Raw genomic sequence first — 25807 nt, forward strand, 5'->3', positions numbered from 1 at the left:
GTTGTAGGCATAGGAAGCCCAAGAGCTAATCGTGATACTAAGTCCTTAGGAACTACTTTTGGATCCCCATGATATGGTAAATCATCCCCGTTTAGCCACGAAAGATTGGAGCATTCTCCCCACCGGGATCTGTGATAAGGATGGGAAAGGGGACCTGAATATATGCCATCGAGATGATCTCATGGAATGCGGTGAAAATGATCGGCCTCCCTCTGACTATTCCGCGGAGTTGTAAGAATGTTTCGCAGTGGCATGCACTTTGGGGATATCACTGCGACCTTGTTGGCTGCTTTGCAAATCCATCTGCTGAGTCTGAGACTGAGAGGGATGGTGATATGCTGCAAATTCATTTAACCTGATCATTCAAGAGGAGAATAGTTGATGAAAGTTGCGAACGTATCTTGGGCCATGATTGGTCTGTGAGGTGGAGGTAGAAAGCATTGCATCTCTTTTTCGCCAGTTCTAAATTCGTACCTACTACATTTATAGTATACTGTGTCTCTGTTATAAAGAAGACTATCCTGGGGAGCCTTGAATTGGTACTGTGACTTGTCATGGACATGTTGTGGTCGAGGACCCAACGATGCGATACATATGGACTACTCCGGTCAAAATGGAACAAAAGCATCTGTGCTGGAAGAACTGCATTCGATTCATTATGTTGGGACGAGTTACGGGGTGTTTGATCATCATATGGTCCATGCACCTGCTGTGCGAGAAGGTACTCGACTGTTTGCTTCGCTTTTGCCCTCGCCGTACATCACTAGAAACAGAGCGAGTCCTGAGGTGGCATAGTCTATATTAATCGCCAACAATGATGAGACCTGTGGTGGTGACCTATAAAGATTCGATAGTGGAAACAATTGAAATTAGAATCTTCCATAGGTAATTATCACCTGTGTCAGAACTATAGACTCGGCAGATGATGTTGGAAAAAGAGGACCAAAGTTCGATGGGATTGTGTGGGAAATTTCAGTTAAATAATGCAAGGTGGTGTTTTGCTCATCTATATAAGAGCTAGTAACAATGAACTCGAATGCCAGTATTGTCATTTATAAAGGAAGATAGTGAAGTCATCATCTCCTGAACTACCTGCGAAGTAGTTGGAAAAGAATATCGAGATGTGGCCCACTACTTATAAGTCAGATCACGTTACTTCTAACATCGCTAAGTATAGTCTCTTGGATGGCAGAGAAAACCGAGGCCCCAAAATGGGCATCGTACGTCAGAAGTGTTTGAGGTACCATACGGTAAGATAGACTGTGCGTTGTCTGCAGGAAGTGTCTATTCATGAAGAACTTGGCATTACTATGCGAGTTGTGAAATTGGACGAGTTCATTTTTGGCTAGTACTGTATTATTAAATTGTGGTCGTGACCCATTACGATCAGAGCTATATGGTCATGACCATTCGTGGAGAAACATTGCCATCTTGGCTGGCATGATGCATTGTAGTTCTTGAGGTCAGTAGGAGTTTCGGGAAGTTGGAGCCACGTATTTAGTTCACAAGTCTGATATGAGAGATTGTAACTAATGTTTGTTGCTGCTCTCCATCTCGCTGCCTTTGTGTGCAATAAGATATTTTTGTCCCGGTGTTATGATTGACTTCTGTCGATAATATGCAAGTCCGACAGGTTGTCAAGGGATGACAACTGGAGAAACTATGCATGTCGATTGGTTGTCCGACTTCTTGCCCATGGTCTAAATCTGCAAGACCAAATAGAGAAGATCCTCTATATATGTGGTGTTGTGAGTGTCCTGTTTAAATAGCGAGTGATTATCCATGCAAAATAACCCAGGGGTGCACTTGACCTGTACAGATAGACTAGAGCCTAACTATGAATATTTAGAAAATAGATGCTAAATAATCAGTTCTAACCACAATAACCAGCAAGGTGTGAATCACTGGAGCATCACTATAGTATTTACATGTACAAACAGGAAGTCAAAAAGATTAATTCTAGCTATAGATTACCCATAGGAAGGCTAATGGATTGCCTGTACAGATAAAACATCATTCAAGCGTCACCTATAGTAGCATGTATGAGCAGGAGGCAACTGAGTATATCATGTATAGAACTAATATCTGTACTTGCCCGACCAGAGGGGAAGCTATACGGGAATATAAACAAGTTTCTATATTACACACAAAAAACCCTACATAAAAAAGGAATTGAAGCACCATTATTTAGATACTTACAAAGTGTGTGAGAAAATAGCCATGATGAGACAATCCTACCTGTAGGAAACGTCCAATAACATTCTAGACTATTCTTGAGTTTTGTCACCAGTCACTGTACCAAGGGGAGATCACTCTGTCCGACTGCCATTGATGTGATCAGATAGCTTTTAGCTCTTTAGCTAAACGTTATTAATGTGGGTGGGCTGGATTTGCGAGGTAGTAGTAGTTTTCCTAAGATATTAAAATTAGGCAATGTATTTGAAGAAGAAACACGTATCTGCTTGAATGGCTTTCAATGACTGTTTATAAACAGTTATACAGTACTTGATGAAAGGATGGAGATGAAAACCAAGGTAAAGTTGACTCAGGTTGTCTACTTTGACATTTTAAACTGTTAGAGAATGAAAAATGTCAAAAGAAATATAGATAAAAGGGATGAATTCACTTTCCTTAAATCTATTTACCCTGGATGTAAGAAAACAGCAAAATGAAGTACATTTAGATTCCTTTTTATTCATTTTGGTTAATACATTGACTGACATAGTGCAACATTGTGGCATAAGTTGTTTTCCCATTCTAATGAACCATTTTACTTTACGCATTATTAATGACACAAAAATAATTATAACTGACAATTTAAACATTACACCAGAAATGTTCAAACTAATAATCTGAATTAAGTTTGTGCAACTGGTCTTAACATGGTTACATATCCCACATGACCACATATCTGTATATTTTAGAATGTATGGGATTAGAATTTCACATTCATATAGGATCTCATTGTACCTATAGATGATATGTTAGGTATGTATTTGGCTGTATGCATTTGAAATATCCCAAAATGTTATTTCATGTTGGATTTTGATTATGCATTTGGTATCAGCTGATATGCATAGTAATATAATTTAATTCAGTACTTCAACAGAGTTTGGTATCAGCTGATATGCATAGTAATATTTAATTTAGTACTTCAACAGAGTTTGGTATCAGCTGATATGCATAGTAATATAATTTAATTTAGTACTTCAACAGAGTTGGTATCAGCTGATATGCATAGTAATATTTAATTTAGTACTTCAACAGAGTTTGGTATCAGCTGATATGCATAGTAATATAATTTAATTTAGTACTTCAACAGAGTTGGTATCAGCTGATATGCATAGTAATATTTAATTTAGTACTTCAACAGAGTTTGGTATCAGCTGATATGCATAGTAATATAATTTAATTTAGTACTTCAACAGAGTTGGTATCAGCTGATATGCATAGTAATATAATTTAATTTAGTACTTCAACAGAGTTTGGTATCGGCTGATATGCATAGTAATATAATTTAATTTAGTACTTCAACAGAGTTGGTATCAGCTGATATGCATAGTAATATAACTGAATTTAGTACTTCAACAGAGTTTGGTATCAGCTGATATGCATAGTAATATTTAATTTAGTACTTCAAAAGGGTTTGGTATCAGCTGATATGCATAGTAATTTAATTTAATTTAGTACTTCAACAGAGTTTGGTATCAGCTGATATGCATTTTAATGTAATTTAATTTAGTACTTCAACAGAGTTGGTATCAGCTGATATGCATAGTAATATAATTTAATTTAGTACTTCAACAGAGTTGGTATCAGCTGATATGCATAGTAATATCTAATTTAGTACTTCAACAGAGTTTGGTATCAGCTGATATGCATAGTAATATAATTTAATTTAGTACTTCAACAGAGTTGGTATCAGCTGATATGCATAGTAATATAACTGAATTTAGTACTTCAACAGAGTTTGGTATCAGCTGATATGCATAGTAATATTTAATTTAGTACTTCAAAAGAGTTTGGTATCAGCTGATATGCATAGTAATTTAATTTAATTTAGTACTTCAACAGAGTTTGGTATCAGCTGATATGCATAGTAATATAATTTAATTTAGTACTTCAACAGAGTTGGTATCAGCTGATATGCATAGTAATATAATTTAATTTAGTACTTCAACAGAGTTGGTATCAGCTGATATGCATAGTAATATAATCTAATTTAGTACTTCAACAGAGTTTGGTATCAGCTGATATGCATAGTAATATTTAATTTAGTACTTCAACAGAGTTTGGTATCAGCTGATATGCATAGTAATATAATTTAATTTAGTACTTCAACAGAGTTTGGTATCAGATGATATCAGATTCTAATGAACCATTAATACTTAATTGTTAACTGCACTAGAAATGTTTAAACAGACCATTTGAATTAAGTTTGCACAGTCGATGTTAATAAGTACATGGTAATGTCCCACATCCTTTTTTACAATTTCAGGGATCAGAATTTCACATTTAATTGATGACTGAGGACCTACTGTTATCTATATCTGATCTATTCACATTTAATCGATGACTGAGGACCTACTCTTACCTATATCTGATCTATTCACATTTAATCGATGACTGAGGACCTATTCTTACCTATATCTGATCTATTCACATTTAATCGATGACTGAGGACCTACTCTTACCTATATCTGATCTATTCACATTTAATTGATGACTGAGGACCTACTGTTACCTATATCTGATCTATTCACATTCAATTGATGACTGAGGACCTACTGTTACCTATATCTGATCTATTCACATTTAATCGATGACTGAGGACCTACTGTTACCTATATCTGATCTATTCACATTTAATCGATGACTGAGGACCTACTCTTATCTATATCTGATCTATTCACATTTAATCGATGACTGAGGACCTACTCTTATCTATATCTGATCTATTCACATTTAATCGATGACTGAGGACCAACTCTTATCTATATCTGATCTATTCACATTTAATCGATGACTGAGGACCTACTCTTACCTATATCTGATCTATTCACATTTAATTGATGACTGAGGACCTACTGTTATCTATATCTGATCTATGAGGCATATAATTGGCTGTATTCATTCCAAAAATGATATTTCCGTCATGAATAAGCTTACTTAAGGAAATAGCTTTAATTTAATTCATTGTCACTTAATTTCCTTTATACCGGTATGTACTAACTGTTGCAAACCTCACCATCTTACATTGCCTTAAACTCTATGATCGCTAGTGTAATTTAGTAGTTACTTAACATGTAAATGGCTGGACAGAATCGAATCTAATAACATATTTCTAGAAACCTCATATATTTTGGGATGAATAGTAACTTTCATACATGCCCATTTCACATTTCTTAGTGTCACAATGTCAAGTTTAATGTTTTTCCTGTTCTTGCACCCTTAATGTGATTTTGAAATCTCCATATCTCTAACATTGTCACTTCATTTACATGTTACTGATCTATAAGATTAAGTGAAACATGTTAAATCTTTTCAGGTCTAGACTGGCATCTGGAACAAGATGGAAGAGTTTGAAGAGTTTTGATGTTCACAAGTTGTCAGATAGTGTTATCAACATCTCATCAAGACATGTCCAATATATTTCCAGGATTAGTTCACACTACCACACTGGTACCGTATATAGCACCTCAAAGACATGGCTTTGGTCTTCATGAGAGAGATCAGCACCACTGTTCAGTAAGGCTAAGCCTCAATTATATTGTCACTATTAGTGGTCATTGACATTGAAATGCAGTGCATTTTAACTATTACTTATAATAACAACTGGATGAATACCTGACAATAAATGTGGAATGTGACACTTGTCATTGCTTCTTTGGTGTGTACACTTATATGCATCTGAACATGCATATTGGAATTTGCTACAAAAAATTGCTGTCAACTATCTTGCTTCACAACCCCTGGACAAAATATTACATGACAGACAAAGCTACCACTTGTTGTAAATTAGTCAACATTGCTGATTCAAATATGTCAGTCTGAATTTTAAAATTTGTACAAAAATTTAATTGTACATTAAAAACGTTTAATAGAAAATGTGAATATTTATTTAAAATTCTATTAAAATTTAGTTTTTCAGTGTTATTATATTTCAAACATGTTTTCTGATAGCAATTACCTTCTATTACAATAAAGGTTTTACTGCACTGAAAAATTCCTATAAGTAAGAAAGATATAGCAAATTAGGTTTGGCATCTCAAGAACACTTGACCAAAAACTTGCACCCTGTACAACACCAACACTACATAAATTCTGATAGCTGCCACAGACCTTGTTTGAAATGGAATTCAACAAGATTTCGTGACTAAAGTTGAAATAGTTGTGGCATGCAAATATAAAAGTTTAAAGAAAACTAGTCATAAATGAGTTGATCTTATAGGACCCAGGTCACAATTATTACTTCCAGGTCAGCACCCATTAATGTAGTCCCAATCCAGTTTTAAATCATTTTTTTTTCCTCTTTCAATTTAGTGGTGATAATATGTTTATATTTAGGAATTCTTAGTATTGATTTAAAGGTATTTGCTTATTATTTAGATTTTGAGCATTATGGTGTGGTTGTCTGTGTGTATTTTGGTAACATTGCACAGTGAGTAATAAGGCATTGATGATGATCTGATAGTAAAATGCTTTGCTCAAAAAATGCTGGCCATAACCTAAAACAAGAACTTCACTGCGAGTTCATCTTTGAAGGTACTGTATATTAACATATGATTTATCAGGATTTGGAAACAACCGAAAGTTCAGTGCTAAGAAACAAATACATAGACCATATAAGAAAATAAATGTGACCAGAGTCCCTATGGACTGTTACCATATGGTCTACTGCCATATTCCATGTGGAATATTCAAAAGTACATGCAGAATTTTGATCTTTAAATCTACAGCACTCATGTGCTAATTAGTATCTTACATCTGATTTCCATAAATATATAAGTAATCCATTTTTCCATATTGTATTCTTATGAACATAATGAAATCCATAACTTTTCCATATTATGGTCTTGAAGATAAAGACGTAGATTACTTCAATTTGTATTTATTTGCATGATCATTTTTAAAGGTATACATTTACATACTGCTTACTGCAAATCAACAAATAAGTTGTACTGTATGTCAGTCTTCAGTCTTAGTATGGGAAATAACTCTTGTGAATATAACTATTGTTACTGAAAGGGAAATCACTTGAGTTAATAATATTTCAAGAAATCTACTTATAAAAGATGGGTTTTTACATTCAGTATATTAAAATAGCAATGTTTCTAATATGTATAATCCCATAAAAGGCTCATCTTTATGACTTAAAATGTGTGTGTGTGTGTGTACTAGAGAGTCATGAAATCCTGATAAAAGTTCAGTATATTTATAAATGTTGATTTAAAAAGGACAGGCCTAAATTGTCAGAGTTCAAAAAGTTTGTTGCTGTTCATTTCAGTGTGTAAAAAATATAGTGCTTATAAAAACTGTAAATGGCAGAAGTATCTACTCCTTCCATTAAGGCCTTTCATTTTCCATTTTCTGCTGCTTGAATTTTCATCTTGGATAAAGAAACTGGTTTATTCTTATTTAGATAAACTTTCCAAAAAAGATCAAATCTGATACCATTTGTTTGGTAATAGTATGCAAAGAAATTTTGATCAATGTCCTAACACCTACTTGAGGCAGCAATTTCATTAATAAATACCAATTAAATAAGTTTTCTTATCAAGTTAAGTTCGTGTATTAGTTTTATCTTTTATTTCAATTTAAGTGTAATGAGCATTAATACAATGTGCTCAGTTGTATTCAAATGTGAAATATGTCAATCTACCATAACAGCAATGTCTGCAAGCAATTCTTTGAGAACTAAGTGCCGATAGAATTTTGATACCTGATTTGGATAAGTGTGTGTGTGTGCATGTGATTTGGATTTTGAACGTAGCTTTAAAAAAATTTCAGTCATATTACTATGATGTCTGCAGTGTAGCAGTTTATAGTGATGTCTAACACTGAGGCATCATGCTGCAGACATGTAGCATGATGTCCCACCCAATCACTTTATCCTGACACCCGGCCGACCATTCCTAACACTAACCTCTTAATGCTGAGTGCCAAGTGAGGCATCTGTTAGTACCATTTTTGTAAGTCTTTGGTATGACTCGGCTGGGGATTGAGCCCACATACTCATGCATCCGAGGTGGATGTTCTAACCACTAGGACACCAGAGCGGTTGATTTGGATAAGTATTTATTGTCTTGTTGCAATGAATTAAAAAAGCTGACCTTCTTGTATTACCACATTTTGTCATTTGTATCAAATAAAGGAGGTGGAATAAATGAAAAGTTAAAAGGCGTGCAAATCCAACCTGCGTAAGAGCTAGCAGCCCCAATTGAATGTCAGGTCTACTTATTTCAAGTGATCAATCAAATACTGTTAACAACATTTTTGGTGAACGTAATATAATTAAACTATTTAAATTAGCATATTCATTCACAAATGTGATCAAAGATTGAAAGAAAACCAAGCAAAAAAAGATACTTGATGAAATAAAATTCTTGTTCACAAATATGTTTTATTAATGAGAAGCTAGTTTCAGAGTTTTGTAATGAACTTATAATTCCTGAATTGGCACTTGGAAATTTCCTTATCTATGAGAATGTTTTCACTATTACTTGCAATTAAATCATGGCATCAATTTCTTACTAATAAAACAATTTTTATAAAATTGACTTTCGACATTGATGGCTGTTTCACAAGGGAAATCTTCTGTTTCTTTTTTTAAGAAAAGGAATCTTGTTTGATGTGAATTTAAATCAATAAATAGTCTGGTTCCCTGATAACTGTGCACCTTTCAGTGCATTCCACTATAGTAGAGAGTAATGCAAGAAACACATTGCTCAGGGAACCCGACTACTCAACAACAACATAAAGCAGTGATACAAAATGCAATGTTTTTGTGTACAGGTGAAGGAATGTTGAAACCAGCTGGAATAATGTTAATGATCTCTCAGTGGTTGGGCATCTTGAAAATAAATGTCATTTTTACATAAAAACGAATAACTTCATTAAAAAAGTGATTTATTGATAAGTATTCCCAACGCAACTTTAAAATGAACACTCAGCCTTTGAATAGATCAGTTGGCTACCCCTCCCCCCTGGCAGTTTTCTCGATGTCTAGCAGGGAACTCATCATTTAATGTTGGTATGGAGGTCCCTTGATAATCAGTGCCCTTACTTATAATGAGGTCTATGTTTTTGGACCCTGTTGTGCACAAGTTATCGAGGGAGAGGTATATATATATATATATATATATAAATGTATATAGATATGTATATGTATATAGATATATATTATATATATGAGAGTCTATATAATAAAAAAAATGATTATCTACTATGTTACTTAACAGTATCATCTACACAGCTAGTACCCACCCCCAAAGATTTTGTGCTATAATTATAGTTCAGTTCTCCATCTCTATATCCTCACCCTCCCTTCTTTAGCATTATGACAAAGCAGCAACACAAGCAAAGAGAATCATATATGCATACATATTCTGTGACATATTTCAAATAAGATAGATTCGTCAACAAAAGTGGCTACCTTTGGTAAGACAGTGATTCAAGAAAACAGAACTTTTCATTCATTTTAACATGTATGATAATGTTAGGGTTCATCAATTTTTAAACACACCCATCTCTGAACAAAGTGTTCTACTCTTTGATATTCATCTGTGCAATATTTTCACATTCCATTCTTTCCAGGTAATTTTCCAGGTAATCATCAGCAAATCCAAGCACCTGTCTCAGCGCCTGTAGTACCAGAATGTTGATGTTCTGGTCCAGCTCTGTCTCATTCTCATAATTCTTGACAGGGAAAATATTACTGCGTGGTACACCCAGGGTCTGGGATACCTTGTCCACTACATCTTTTACCTTCTCACACTGGAAAACCTTTGAGACATCAACCTCTACTATCTCAGACACTTTATCCACTTTTGTCAAGATCACTGTTTGGGGAACTCCTATAAAATACATATATTAAAGTTCAGATGTTTTCATATATGCACTTGATACTTTGACAAATGTATATAATATGATCAGGTAAAACAGAAATAAGTGATAAATAGATTATATTGGAAAACAGTGCTTTGTCTCATGGTGAATTACTAGGGTATGGAGTAAATTAAGTTTGTGTGAACAAAAGGATAACAGAAGCCAATTTTGATTAATTCTACTTACTTAGCCTGGCATAATTTTCACAACAATCAGAGCTGGTTATTGCCAACCATGCTGTATAACAATAAATATCTTTATTTTATGCTAAGCAGTGAATTACTTGATTTTCTAATTAAAATAATATTGATATTTCACTGTAGTGAAAAAATAACAATACTTTTTCACTAAAGGAACTACTTTTTTGGGTCAGAACATACTTACCTCCCTTTGATTTTCTGTCATGTACGGTAAACAGCTGACATTATCGTAAGAAATCTGCTAGTTCACTGTGTCACAAACTTTAGTTAGCCAACGTATGTGAGCATAAAATAAAAAGAATATTTGCTTGAAACGAGTGAATAACGGATACATTTCTCTCTCATAGGTCAAAAACTAGTATTTTCATCCACTCGATGAAATATATCCATTATTCACTCATTTCAAGCAAATATCCTCTATTTATTCTTTCAAATAGATAAATTACCTGTAAAATATACAATATACGAATCCATCTGAAAAACAAACATCTCTTCTATCACTGAATAAATCTATTGTAGGGCAGGCTTAATGCATGGAAGGAATCAAAACAAAGTTTTTCTTTGTTTTCAGTTTTTCTTTTGAATTTTCACTTCACATTTTTCAGATAAACAAAAGTGATTTACAGACACTTGTATTATGCACTTTTATGGGAGTTAGATTAATAATAAATCTATGGGATAAGCATACAAACACAAACTGTGAAATAACTATTTACCAGAACTAAATGATGATGTATGCTGACACACTCTATTAATAGAAACAACACAGAGTACATAGTATATATATGTAGTTATGTATCCAAAGGACTTAATGGCACATCAGCCCAATATAGCCAAGAGGTACTGATTAAAACGTATTTTTTAAAATTTACAGATAAAAAAACTGAATAATGGAAGTCAGTCTGGAAATTCCGAGGATTGTTTGTACCAGCATATCAAATCATTAACTTGAGGAATAATTTTGTGCAAACATATTTATGAGTTCTATTATAACAGCTGATGAACGCATGTCAAGTTCTGAAATGTTACTTCCTGCATTTGATAGATGAGTATAAATGATAAGTCTGACATGGGAAGCAAATCCAAGTTGACTGTTTTGCCCAAATGGGAGTTTATCATGTATATTTGTGTCATATTACATTGTAAACATTTAACTGACTTAATATATCATTTTCTGAAATATTTCAGAACGCTACAATAATTAAAGATGACATCAAGCATAATGATACTTAAAAATCCCTCTTCCTTCCCCAACCCTACCATTAAACTTAATTCTGAGAAATCATTGCTTAAACCCATGACCTCACTTGTACTAATGTTTATTTTTGGATGCCACTGCTGGCATGTTTTCAAAGAAGCCGACTAATCATTATATTTTGTGTGAAAGTACGGTGATGACATAGAAAGAAAATTTAGATCTCAAAGAATTTACTAGAATTTCAAATAAATATTTTGTCAAATTTCTGTCTGGTACTTTGAAAGTAAATCAGTTTTTCTTTGGTAGAGGAAGGTCTCCCTGACTTTAATCTATTATTCTTGAAATTGGCCAACTACCAGTATTTCTATCCTCAAGAATCTTCATTTGACATTTCTTGAAGATATATGCAGACAAAAAACCAGATTTATGTCTATCATGCAGAAACTGTTTTCACATCTTTCTTTTTACATGAACTTTGACCTCTGACTTAAGACTATGAAATTAATAAGCTTCATTGTACCGTAAAGCAAACTATTTATCAGGTGGATGAAGAGACATTCAGGAGAAATCATGTTGATGATACGGAAATCTTTATATGACCTTAAACTTTGAACTTTACACTTCTAATGTAATAGACCTGTCATACTATTAAGTACAAACATTTCTGTGAGGTTTGGTGATGGTATGTTTAGTCAGGGAGACCTTGATCTTTCGTTCTGACAATAAACTCAGAAGGATTCTTTTAAGGTAACTCACCTGTGTTTAATGAAATTATTCTTAAAAGAACTCAGTCGCTGAAACAAAAAGACAAATGGACAGATGGAAAATAGACAACATCATGGCAGAACAACATAGGCATTAAAACTCTGAGAAAAAAATCAAATACTACTTATAGTAATGGTAATGAGGAGGAGGAAATTTTAGTGAGATACCTCTTTGAATCAACCTCTTCTGCATGTCTTTTATTTTATCCAGGGTGTTCTTTGGGATTACATCCACAGTGCTGCAGTCAAAGATGAACATCACACAGTGTACTTTGTCCTTGATTTTGGGAATGTGGATGAAGCCAGGAGTCTCTGTACAAAGTGGGGATGCTCCATCAAACTGAAAAATGGGTTGAACAAATCACCAAGTATACTATCAGTACTAATTCACAATAAGGCATTACTTGATCCAACATAAACTGTGTCATAAACCAAGTTTATTGTTCTGTTTTCATAAGTACTGTGGACTGGGCAATATAACAACAGGCCCAAGTGGGTCTGAGATCACTTATCTGGTTGATATCTGTTTAATGGTGAAATACAAAATAAGTTGGTTAATAATCAAGGTTAACAAGATGTTTATGCACAAATTTCGTTAATATTGTTGATTCTGTATGTGATTCAAACAACTGGTTCAAGGTTTCTCTAGTGTTGAACTCTTCATCCACAATGACGGGTACATTAACATCATTTGCCCAATACTGAAATGCCTCAAAGGCAATATGTTTTCTGGCAAGATAGGTACAGTTCTGTTAAGCAGCTTTTATAAGATCAAGTTGTTTATGTTTCATTTTCTTAGTAACAGCAGCCATATTTGATGATAGATCAACATCACTGTACAAAAACTGGAAGGCATAATATGCCTCTATGCTTTCTGTGAAATTTTTAAAGGTTTTGTTCTGCAGTTTATTGAGAAGTTGTTTAAAGTTAGATATATTTCATGGCAGATCAGTATCGTTTGTATAATCTGAAAGTCCTTCATGACAGAGTACTTTGTCAATGTGCTAAATTCTGATAAGCAATTTTTAAGGCTTTATATAAAAGTTTTCTAATTTTAGTAATAGTAGTCATATTCTGATTGTGAACTGGCATCATTTGGATGAATTTTAAAGTGTTCCAGTGGAACCCCACTATAACGTGATAATTGGATCACGTTAGTAGCAGGGTCACGTTAATGCAGGGTTTTACTTATTTTACTTTTTCAGAGAACAATGCATTAGCAGATATACATGTATTCATGTCTAATATATATGATGAATAGGGTAACAACACCGTTTACTATCATGCCATCATGGCATGCAGTTCATTCATAATGCATGTAATAACATTGAAAAATTGCACACAGATTTAAAATATTCAAAATTTTGTAACAGATCATTGTGTCTGAATTCAACGTCTAATATATAACATGAACAGAGTATTAACACTGTTTACTTACCATCTGATATTATACCATCGTGGCATGCAGTTAATCCATAATACATGTAATTCCATTGCAAAAGTTGCATACATATTTAAACTATTCAATAATTTTGTCACAGATCATTATGTGTCTGAATTCAATAGGAAAAATTAACAGCAAAATTAGGTTAAGAAAGACGAAGCACATGTATGGTTCACTATGTTCCAGGTTCTATGAACGGTGTCTGTACAAATTTTACACTAGTGGAGTCTGCTTCTTTGCAGTGAACTGTTGGCTTCTAGCAAAGTCGAGAATGCTTCTGAGTTGGAATATTTTGACCTTGTCCACATCTCGAGTTTTCAGCCACCTCAAACTTGCTTCTATGTGCTCTACTGCCTCTAACACATTTGGTGGTGCAGTTGGGGAACCACGACATCATCATCGTCATCATTAGCATCACTGGTTTCAGGCTCTAGTTATGCAGCTTCATTCTTCCTGCTGACATTTGCAACAATTTCATTATCTGAGATATGCTCATATATGGAACAAATGTCATCTGCTGAATACCAGTTGAGGATTATCATGATGACTATGCTCATAATATCTGAGTGCTTCAGCTAAATGTACAGTGAATCCTGTAAATTTAGACTCATCATTATCACTATCATGGTGTGTAAATGACGGAAAAGCTGGACCTTAAAGAACCCTTATCCATCATCATTCAATGCAACGTGCAGAGATAGCATCATAGGCTTTCCCACCGAGGTGACAGACTTCTTTCAAGTTGAGTGATGCCAGTAATGTGTCAAAGGAGGAGCTTTTATCTGCTACCATCTGCTTGATCATTTTACAATGATAGTTTTGCTTCAATACCGATATGACGCCTTGGTGCAGTGGCTGGATTTCTGACATAGTGTTCTTTTGGAGATAAGGCTTTAATCTTGCCATCATGACTGACAAGATTTTCTGCTGGGGGGTGGCAGGGCAATTATCCAACAGAAAGAGAGCTTTTTCCTCCTGTCTGAGTTTTCACAAATGAGCCTGAATGCTGGAACAAACATTTTAGGGAACCAGTCATCAAATATGGAACTAATTTCATCCATGCATTCTTGCTGTTAGTGTATTCAAAGGGAAGGGCCTTCATATTAACATGATGAAAACATCTGGGAAATTTCAATTTCCCAATCATCAGAGGTCTGAATTTGTGGCTGCCAAACTTGTTGATGCAAAACAAGAGAGTGACTTGGTCCTTCCTTTTCTTAAAGCCTTCTCATTTGTGACTAAAAGTCCAGGTTGCAGGGGTACAATCAGGTAACATTTTGAAGCATAAACCAGTCTCGTCATAATTATAAACTTGATTGGCTGTGTAGCATATTTCTTCCAGCAACTTTTTAAGCTCGGTTGGATAGGAATTGGTAGCCTATTTATCAGCTGAGTGGATTTCCCCAGACACAAGAACTCGGCTGATATTGTCTCTTTTCTTGAATTCGTCCAGCCAGCTCTTACTCACCTTTCGTCATTAGCAAACTTAACCCTTTTACGCTGTAAACCAGTTTCCTCTTCTAGAATATAGGACAGACAATGGAGCATTTCTTCTTGTTTTCCACCCTCACAGAGTGGACTTGCTAATTCCTAGATCTCTGGCAAGCTGAGTTTGTTGTTTGCCCTTCTATATTTGATTCAGGGCATACAATTTCACTTGGGCTGAGAACAACTTGCATTTGTGAACCCACTTTTCCATAACAGTAAAATATTTTGTAAAACAATAGAAAATTAATAACGAGTTTATGAGCAAACACCATACACATGTAAAACCCAAGAACTAAGTGCAGTAGGCCTGTAAAGGTCACTGTCACTTTTATAAATCTTTTAAGCTGAACGCATGTACAATTTCATAGCCAAGTAAGTTTCAATTTCCAGCAAATAAAGTGGACATTAATTACTGCAGGTCATCTGACTGCATCTAATAACACCGCCAAGCCCAGCAAACATGTTGGTGGCTTTCATTTTTTTATGTTTATATAATTGTGAGAATCTTTTATCAACTACCACATTGTCTGTTGCTTGGTTGTGTATGCAGTTAAAGAAGAAACAAATGTTGGCTATTGTTTGAGTAACGATTGCATACAGAATTAATTGAAGACAATCACAAAGATGACTTACTGGCTTTACTCATGGATCAGTAATAAGTAACATTTTTGATGATGTTTATTTTGGCATAACACTTCAAGAACCTGGTGAAATTGTTAAATTTCATAAGCCACTCCATGACTGTAATTTATATTCAAATTCATACATGAACTCTTCCACAAAATGATAATAAACATTTTACACACTATTTCTCATGCTTTAAAAAAATATATTTTTCCAGGTATGAGAAAAATGCATGTACATGTATTTAAAATTTCAGGAACCATGCCACGATCATATAATATTCGAATTCATACAAGATCTCTTCCCTAAAATGATAATAAATTTTTTATACACTATTTCACATACTTTGAACAGAAAAATATTTTTTCATGTGCAAATGAATATATTAAATTTCGAAAGCCACATGATGACCATGTTATATCTGAATTCAAGTTATTGCAGGGCACGTTATAACGGGGTCGCACTGTAAATATGGTAGAATGCTGTCAAATTTGGTCAAATTCTACCAAGTGGTTTTTGAGAAGAGGCCATTTAAAAGTTATTATATTTGCAGTAATGACTGCCATATTTTGGACCATAATGTACAACGCTGAAAGCCCTTTATGATGCTTTCTGTCAAATGTGTCATATTTTGATCAGTAGTTTCTGATTTGCAGGTAATGACTGTGCCTGCCCATACATTATATGTTCTTACATTTCTATCCTCTTCATTTTCAAACATTCAATTGTGTTATCACTGCAAACTGAAAATATTTTCTGCACATTTTCTTTGCATGCAAATGCAATTTATATTTATTGCATGTCTATAAAAAATCTTTTCATCTGCAATTATGCATTATCTAAGATTTCTGGAATCTCAGCATTAGGGTTTTCAGCATCTGTGACATGACCTTTGATAGTCAAAATTTTGTCTATAGTTACTTTGTAAACCTCTGAACTTTTTGTTTTGGAGGTGTGTTTGGGTGATATGACCCTGGCTTTCCAAACTTCCTTTCCAAACTTCTAAAGTGTGTGTGTGTGTGTGGGAGTGTCTGTGTGTGTATGTGTGTGTGAAAGTCATGAATACACACCAACAGACCTGGGGACGTCCCTGTTTTTCAACAGTGGCTAAAATGGACTGCTGTGACCTTACTGAGTGATAAAAGCCATGAAACCCCATGTGTGTAAGTCAGAAAATGGCATTTCCGTTTACACTGTAAAAATTCACTTCTAATTCACTGTCGGCTTGCACACTTTGCTTTGAATTACTCATTGAAGCCGGTATCAAGAAGATCTACCAAGATTGAAATCAGATATGTAAACAGACATATATTTATTATATATTTCTTTTTTAAGACATAGAGCAATATAGATGTATGTGTTTTAATTAAAGAGTTGTCCAATGTTCATAACAGATTTCACCAAATTAGATGTCATCATATGATTCCTATATTAGGGGAAGCAAAGTGAACATAATTATCTTACCAATACTGTATTTATTATTTCACTTTTCAAAATATTTAAGATTAGCAGTACAGTATTAACAATAATGTCCTTGTTTAAATGAGCCTTTCAGTGCAACGTTAAGGTTTACATCTCAGAAAAATGTCAAACATGAGCATAACTCCACATGAATTATCGAAATGATCAAATAGCTCCAATCGAGTAATGGGCAGCAATTAACTAGGATTTGACATGTATATACAAGGTACATGTCCTACAGGTACAAGCATATTCAGGCTATTTCCGTGATTAAGCATCATTCTCTCTTGTAATTTGGTTTGCATAGTGTAAAAATGATGAGTATAAGTGACCACTAATTTAATTTATAGTTAGGTATTTACTGATATTTTATTGATGTGATGATTGATATTAAGATTAGTAACATTTACTTTTTCTGGATTGCAGGAAGGGCTCGGATAGTGAACACATGCCCTCTGAAGATGGGAAGTCTCCTGTTCGTATTCTAATGACTTGTTTGCTACAGATATAATACCATATTGGCTTAAATTGGATCGCCTATACGAGATGAATATCCAAAACCCAAGGCTTCAAAGAAAAGGAAGACCGCATCCATGAATGACATCCAATTAAATGTCCATATCAAACAGTGTAAGTCTCAACAAACCAACTACATAAAAAAGTAACTCCTAAAGTTGCAAAATCAATTCCAAATATATAACAGTTCGATTTACCTGTTTGGATCCAGTATTCAGCATGATGAGTCCCCACAATGAACAAGAGATGAAAGAGAAAGAGCTCCTAGATAGACACAGAAATATAGCTAATTACATCCACAACTGTGATGTGCTGAAAAATGGGGATGGTAGAGATATGATCGGTCTACATGGGAGAACTTTAAAACTGTCGACTATGGCCCATGTCCATACTGCATTGGTTATTTTATGCACAGGGAGTTTTGGCGGCACAGTTGCTCTTTTAAACCAGTGAAAGAAAAGGGAAAACAACAAATGATGGATCCATCAATTCAATGCTCCTTCCTGTAATAGTCTCTCATATCCTCCACACAGAATGAAGCACTGAGACAATATTAGGTTGAACTTTCAGAAATTGTGTTAGCTTCGATGTTTCAACTGATGTCATTCCTGAGAAGGGTCTGGCATGAAAACAGGAGAATGCACACATGTACACATGGCTACTGTAAATGACCAAACTCAAGTGGAGAAAAAGCTATGGAAGACCTTGACTATGTTTGAAAATGGGGTAGAAAGGGGCAGAGCAGTACCAGATCTATTCAACAGTCAGACCATGAAATACTTAGAAAAGTTAAATGAAAAGAGATCAATGGTTTCACAAGATCAAACCCATTTTAATTCACCATAGCAAAATGTATGAGATTGCATTTATGATGTGCATGTTTGTAGCAAGGTTTGACACAAAAGAACCCAATCAATTAACTTCTGTCAAATTAAGAAAACAAAATGTGACCATGTCACAACTGATACGCATGAAGATAACAGATATTATATTCTAGCCAGTCGTCTTTGTCATGATATCCGGGGTCAGAAAAAAGAATTGCTCAATTCAGGTAACATGAGGCAGCAAGCTCCTGATGAAGACAGTGAATGGTGGAAAAAGACTGAGGTTCAGGAACTCTCTTGATTCCATAAATCTGGGAGGGAAGGATGAAAACAAAGCAGAGAACACCATCAAACAATATGGATATCTTTTAAGCAACATTTATAATGAAAGTTGTTAATATGCTACAAAAAACAAAGTTAACAAACAATATTCATAAAACAATTTCATGTTGAATCTTGGCTGAATGACAAGTTTCCATTGACTATATGATACAACTATGCTTGAGGTGTTCCATTTATGTCAATATTGTATCATATGATTTTCCAGCAGAACTCACTATTTAACTCTATTATTTGCACCATAACTGCACAAACAGGAACCTTTTTTCCTTCTTGTACATAATATTGGGACCAACATACTTCCATTTTCACATTTGGGTGCTTGCATTTTGTTTGATGGGTATGAACAAAGAGATTATAAACTACCCCAGCAAGCCCTTCTCTTCTACATTTGATTGGAAATGTGAACTGATAATCTTAAATCCTTTTATACCCATCCAGTTAAAATGTATTATCTGCAGTATTCTTTGGCTTTAGTTTTTTATACCCAAGATAAAATTATTGCTTCTATAATTGATTTTAGGACTTAGTTATTTGTATACAAATTTAGATATTTAAATCTGCTACTTTATGACAGTCCTATTTAACCCTAAAATGTTCACAGAGGGTCTATTAACAGCAGATGTAACTCACAGTATGAATTAGTTCCAAAGTGCCAATAGGGGAGGGTAAAAATGGAACTAATGGCAGACACCAGAACCTCTGTTGTAAGAAAGATGTACCATTAATTGTTGGTTCATGCCCTATCATTTCATTTTAAATGATTTGGTATGCATATTGTGTCTTACAGAAATTATTCAAAGATATAATCTTAAATTATATGACATACAAACAAAATAATTTAATCACTTAATATAAATAGATGTTAAAACTCCAAATTGTTCTCCATTTTAATATATGCAAGTTGAATAAACATAATTTTGTAAGGAAAATGTAGTATTTCTTGCAAACATCATTGCATAAGATATAATTTTACCTGCAAATGTTTGATAATTATATATCTCAGTTCATTAATAGCAATTCCTTTTTAATGTGTTGTCCAGAACTCCTCTGAATAATTCACAATAGTCCCAGAATAATATTTTAGTCCAATGAGCACTTTGTACTTTCAATGAATAATCTAAACAAATGTTCCTCTCAAATAATACCTAAACAGAACATTAAGTATGTTTGAAGACTGATGTTACAACAAGAACATAAGAAATAGGACTGACAAAAACAGTCCATCTCCATGCATTTATATACAAGAGTGACTTTTTCAAATATCCCACATCGTAAAAGAACCAGTGTGGCCTAACCCATCCAACAGAAAATAACTTAATCCTTCTAAGAACCCACCTATCCCCATCAGCCAATGAGAAATTACCCCAAAATTGGTTTTATTATTAATGTTTGTAAACACTATGTCATCAACTATTTATAGATCCTACGCAATCTACTTTTTAATATCTTAAAATAGCATTTTACACCCATTCAACTTAAGTATCTAATATCTTCACTACAGACGAATTTACAGTCATGAACATAAAATACACATAATATAAATATAGTTATATACCAAGAGTTATAAAAATATAGATATACATAATGCCAATGTATTCTTTTCTAACTCTGTACTTAGCTTACCTTCTTTTCACTGACACATTGTTTTGTCTGTTAGGATTTATATTAATACAGATTTGAAAAAAAATAACGTAGTGTTTAGGGAAAAAATTGCTAACTCTTTTAATACTGTTGAAAAAACAAGTGAAAATATAACTAAATAATGTTTGAAATAGGACCTAACAAGATGGTTTTAACACAGCTCCACTCAATTCAATGAACTTGGTGTAAAACCTGGTGTTAAATATGCTAATACCTAGTGCCATAATGTGCAAGTTGACATACATGTTAAAAGAAAATATTTTCACACAACTGTGACACGATACCTACAAGACGGGGACATTTACCTATGAATTATTAAAAAAATAATTGTGTCCTGCTGAAATTAGACATTTTAAAATATATTTTTGGTGTGATTCAAATATAATAGACCTTATCATGCATTGGTTTATTAATGAAGGGGTTTGAATAAAAGTGGCAAAGTTAAGTACTCAAAATCAGTTAATTTGTGAGACATTCTAAATTCTAAAGTGTATTATTGCCGATAAAATTCTTTTAATTGAAGATTGGCATTCAGATCAGAATCAGATATTGGATTGTTTCATTTCAGAATGGGACCATTTTTTATATTTTCACATATTTCTGATGATTTTTTTTCTCTTGAAACTTTTGACATAGATTTTTACTTTTATATATATATATCAAACATAACGTAAACATTCAAAATGATATTTCAATTTAATTTATTAATATGGAATGGAAAATGAGATTACTGCAGTACTTGAATGAAATTAATACTTATTTAGAATCAAATTGCACAATTATGGAATGTCCCCTTTTTGAATGTATAATTTCTGACACTTTTAATTTGCATGTCCCCATTCTGATGGCAAACGTTTTGATAACATTTTTCTTGTATTCAACCACAAATCAATTATAAAAGACATGTATATATCAAATGCAAATTAAAAAAGATATTTATCATCCAAAATTTGTTAAAATAAAGATGTTCCCGTTTTTATGGTAAAAGTCATGTCATACTGAGGTACGTCTATTCTGTTTCAAATCTCTTCCTATAAAATCATCATTTTTGCCTGATGGCTAAATGGATTATAAAGAGTAAGAATGTCCTTTTAACATATTGTAAATAATCAGTTTGTTTTGTATATTATGTTTCTCCAGGAATATTTGACTAACTTTTGTCCCTGATTTGCATTAGGAAATCAGCTCAGCCAGCCCTTCAATCCACTACCTTTAAGAAATATTCATATGTTTTGTCTATAGACTATATAGAGCAATGGAAACACTCTTTACCATTACCTCCACCTATCAACCTTCTGCTGACCAATTTAAGCTGAGTGATACATCAATGAAGATGCTTGCATTTGCACATTGGTGTGTAAGGAATTAATTGTAACGTGATCGGGTGAGTATTACTGGAGAAAAATAATATACCGAAAACTTGATCACTTTAACATTAGAAGAATAAGAAGGACGAGGAAATGAACGAACATCCAACCCTTAAAGATGGCTTGAATTCGATATAGAGATAATGGACTGATCCCCTAATATGAATACAGCACAACCATCAGACACATAACATGTGAGAAGAACATTCTGATTGAATGTCTTTTTGTTATAAAGCAAGGAACTTTGGGTGAATCCACCCAAAGTGCTAAACCTATGCCCATTATGAGGTTATTCCTCTGGTTCTGGTGGTTGTATGGGCTGCAGTAACTATACCCACCAGATTCAATTCTTGTCTGTAAAATGATATATCTCAGGAATAAAAAAGAACTAGAGAGGGCTGATTGTACATTCCAGTCAATGGCTTCCAAATATCTCAGATTTAAATGTTCTTTTCAAGCAAAAGACCCTCAAAGACAGCTCTAATTTCATGGATAAAAATGCAGAGGAGGCATATCAAATCCTGTGATTATTCAGAAAATGCTCAAAAATGGCACCAATTCCTGAGGCGTTACAGGCCTCTTTCCAGCCGTGGCTCTTCTCTGTGCATTTCAGGTGGTGCTTGAGAGCACTGTTATGTATATCTATACTATGTAATTAACCATTGTCTGCAATTGTAAATAACATGCTGACATAATACATTAGTTGCTTGAGAGCACCACATTAGGTGGTGCTTGAGAGCACTGTTATGTATATCTATACTATGTAAGTAACCGTGGTCTGCAATTGTAAATAACATGCTGACATAATACATTAGTTCTGAACAGACTTATTTATATAGCAAGATTCCAAGTCCATCTTGTTTATAGCTATACTATGTTTTCTGTCAGGAATCTTCACATTCTTGTATGTTATAGGTCAATTGGAAACAAATATATATATATATATATATATATATATATATATATATATATATATATATATATATATATATATATATATATAAACTTGGTAAACAAATAATTCATTCCTGTTTTTAAGATCAGTGTCAGGAATCTGTTTGTTCCCGTACAGAAATTTCTCATGGATTCCGTATGAAATACTTATGGAATCCGTATGGAATTGATATGGACTGAAAAACTTATGGAATCAGACAACTTATTCCATATCAATTCCATAAGTACTTCACAGCAAGTGAAAATTCCATATGGAATAAAGTTGCAGCTTTAATCCATAAGCACTTTTTTCCATATGGATAATACTCTCTGAAAAATTAGTAACCTAAACTATCTGATTAAGATAGAAATATTGGTGGGAGTTTGAGTACATGTATATGTCAGTGTAGCTGATGTGGAAGGATGAATATATACTCATAAATTTGAAGATACACATGTATGTCAGTTTTCTTTAATTTATTTCCATAGATGTTTAAAAACAAAGATATGGCCAAAAAAGCTGGGAAAATGAAAACATGATCAGAAATTTAATATTAAAATACAAGCATAGATGAATCTTTGGTACAAGGTGGATTTTGGGCTTGATCTAATGTTTATTCTGAAAAGTAATTTTGTTGGCTTCCTATAAAAATATGCTCTAAAAAAATCATACTCCAGTGAAAATGTGACTTAAATTTCAGCAAAATCAATGAATATTTCCTGACATTCACTCAAATGTCCATTTTCACTAAAATTATGGTATTTTAGGAGATTTTACCAAAATTTAAGAAAATATCAGTGAAATTTTGTGATTGAAATTTCAATGACTCTGCCAACATTTCTGAAAATATCAATGGGAATTTTTGATTGAAATTTCACTGACAGCTTGTCAAAAATTCTAAAAATATAGTGATATTTTGTGATTGTAATATCACTGACATTTTAGTAAAAAAAAATATAAATAAGATATAATTTATTTTTGTTTCTTGTACAATTTGATTGATTTTCAGCAGCATTTATATTCCCTGTTTCTGATAGCTGTAATTGTATTGTTTATTTTGGGAACAATAACTTCTTTCCGCATCTTTCTGTATTATATTTCTATATCAAATTTTGTTATTGTTGTTGTTGTATTTTTTTAAACTTAGACTGGATTTAACTGCCCTCAAACAAGTTTTCTTGTTTTCTGTTTTGAATCAGAATTTCGCTTTTCTCCTGACCTGAATCTGATTTTCCTCGATACGGACCCTTTTTTTAATATCGTCTCTGAAACTTTTTTTATAAAATAATGCTTTATCCAGTCCCATTCCGCAACGGGCTTTCTAATAAGTATTTGTTCCGTTTATTATTTAAAGGATGACCGTTGTAAAGAGCTTTTTGATTGGTCAAAATTTTGTACTTGTCCAATCAATCGTTGCATAACGGAAACTGACGGGAATGCTAAACATGGCGATTCGAGTGGGATACGAGTTTGAATAACCATTTGAAAAATGTGCGGCAAAGAGAATAGCTTGAATCACAGTCGATGGGAGCGTAATTGGTCAGTGTGTATGAAAACTGAACGCCAGGACAAGCATTTTGCTTTTTTATCCATAAACAGCTCTACAGTAGCAGCTAACGTGCTAAATAGGACAAGGAATTGAACCAGGATGATTTCGAAGTTATATAACTCAAAACTGATTAACTTCCAGGAGGAATTTAAGGAGGACAATGTATGGATCACTGGTGGGAATTCTTGCGAAATACCCATGTCTATCAAAGATGGTCATATCTTTGCGGAATTTTCTTGGCCCACACGTAGAATCATCGTTCAATATCGTGAGGCATTATTGTTATATTATCTAAATATTCTAGGTGTGTTGGAATTCAGTGTAAAATACGAGTACTTCTATCATGATAAACGTTTGTCATGGCTGCTTATTGAACAAGGACTAATTCAAGAGACCACAACAGCATCATAGTTTGTACATTAATCAAAAATCAAGTTGCAGTACAAGTGACATGGCAGGCTTTTAGCATTTCTTTTCATGTCTCAAATGGATGCTTTTCTGTAATTGTGCATTATTTTCACAGTCGAATTTTTCGATGCAGATTAATATTTTATATATGTTTATGTGTTCACAGATGCCTGTACATATATTCTAGGCTTGATACTTTGATTTTTAAATCACTTATTTAGTGTCAAGCCAGATTCTTCACATCATGCTGTATATACTATAAATATTGTACATAACAGATAGAAGGTCTCAAGGCAGATTAGTTCTGTAATTAAGTTACCTTCTCTAAATAAAGTCAATATTATTACTAATTTTATTATTATTATTAACTCCCATATCTCTTGCCTTGGATGTCATATAATTATAACATTTGTAAAAAAAAAATCATGCAAACTTAATATCACCTTGGTTAAGAAAGTTCTGTTTAAGTCATATTCATTATTAATCTGAAACCTTCTGAAATGTATGAAAAACTTCTGAAACTTCAGTAAAATACTATATAATGATCAAAATTGTAGTGAAATCTCACAAAAGTTTTAGTAAAATATTTGTGAAATCTCACTAGACCTTTCAGTGAAATGAAAAAGTGATGCCATCATGGATTAGGCTTTGTATGCGAGAAAGAAAATGAGGACAAGAGAAACTTAAATCTTATTTGATGTCTGTCAAAATAAAATTTATATCCATTTTAAAAATCATGGTAATATTCATCATTGATTCCTAATAATGCCTAAGAATCATTAGGCAGTTTAATAGAAATCTGAAGCAGATTTTTTATGGTTTAGACAAAGCGCTTAAAAACCCGTCTGAAATCCGCCTTAAGTATTTTTGTACGGGATGAACTATTACCAAATTCCATATGAACTATTTACAAATTCCATATGGACCATTTACAAATTCC

At 33.4% G+C, this 25807-nt stretch overlaps 1 protein-coding gene across 3 annotated transcripts in view; it reads right to left on the reverse strand.

The window, feature by feature from the left end:
- Positions 1-2674: 2674 nt before the first annotated feature.
- The window catches only part of LOC149808408 (interferon-induced protein 44-like), a 100233-nt gene continuing 77100 nt past the window's right edge, over positions 2675-25807 (reverse strand). For 2 of the 3 annotated variants that reach the window (XM_089976791.1, XM_089976795.1), the window contains exons 6-7: positions 12438-12609; positions 2675-10076 (exon numbers count right to left, since the gene is read on the reverse strand). In XM_089976791.1, coding sequence (XP_089832917.1) covers positions 9766-10076; positions 12438-12609 — 483 coding nt within the window. In that variant the 3' untranslated portion in view covers positions 2675-9765. The remainder of the gene's footprint in view (positions 10077-12437; positions 12610-25807) is intronic. The other variant, XR_016424916.1, reaches the window with a different exon arrangement.

Source organism: Sinohyriopsis cumingii, chromosome 1 (genome assembly GCF_028554795.1).
Source record: "Sinohyriopsis cumingii isolate HCF-2022 chromosome 1, ASM2855479v2, whole genome shotgun sequence".
Lineage (NCBI taxonomy): Eukaryota > Metazoa > Mollusca > Bivalvia > Unionida > Unionidae > Sinohyriopsis > Sinohyriopsis cumingii.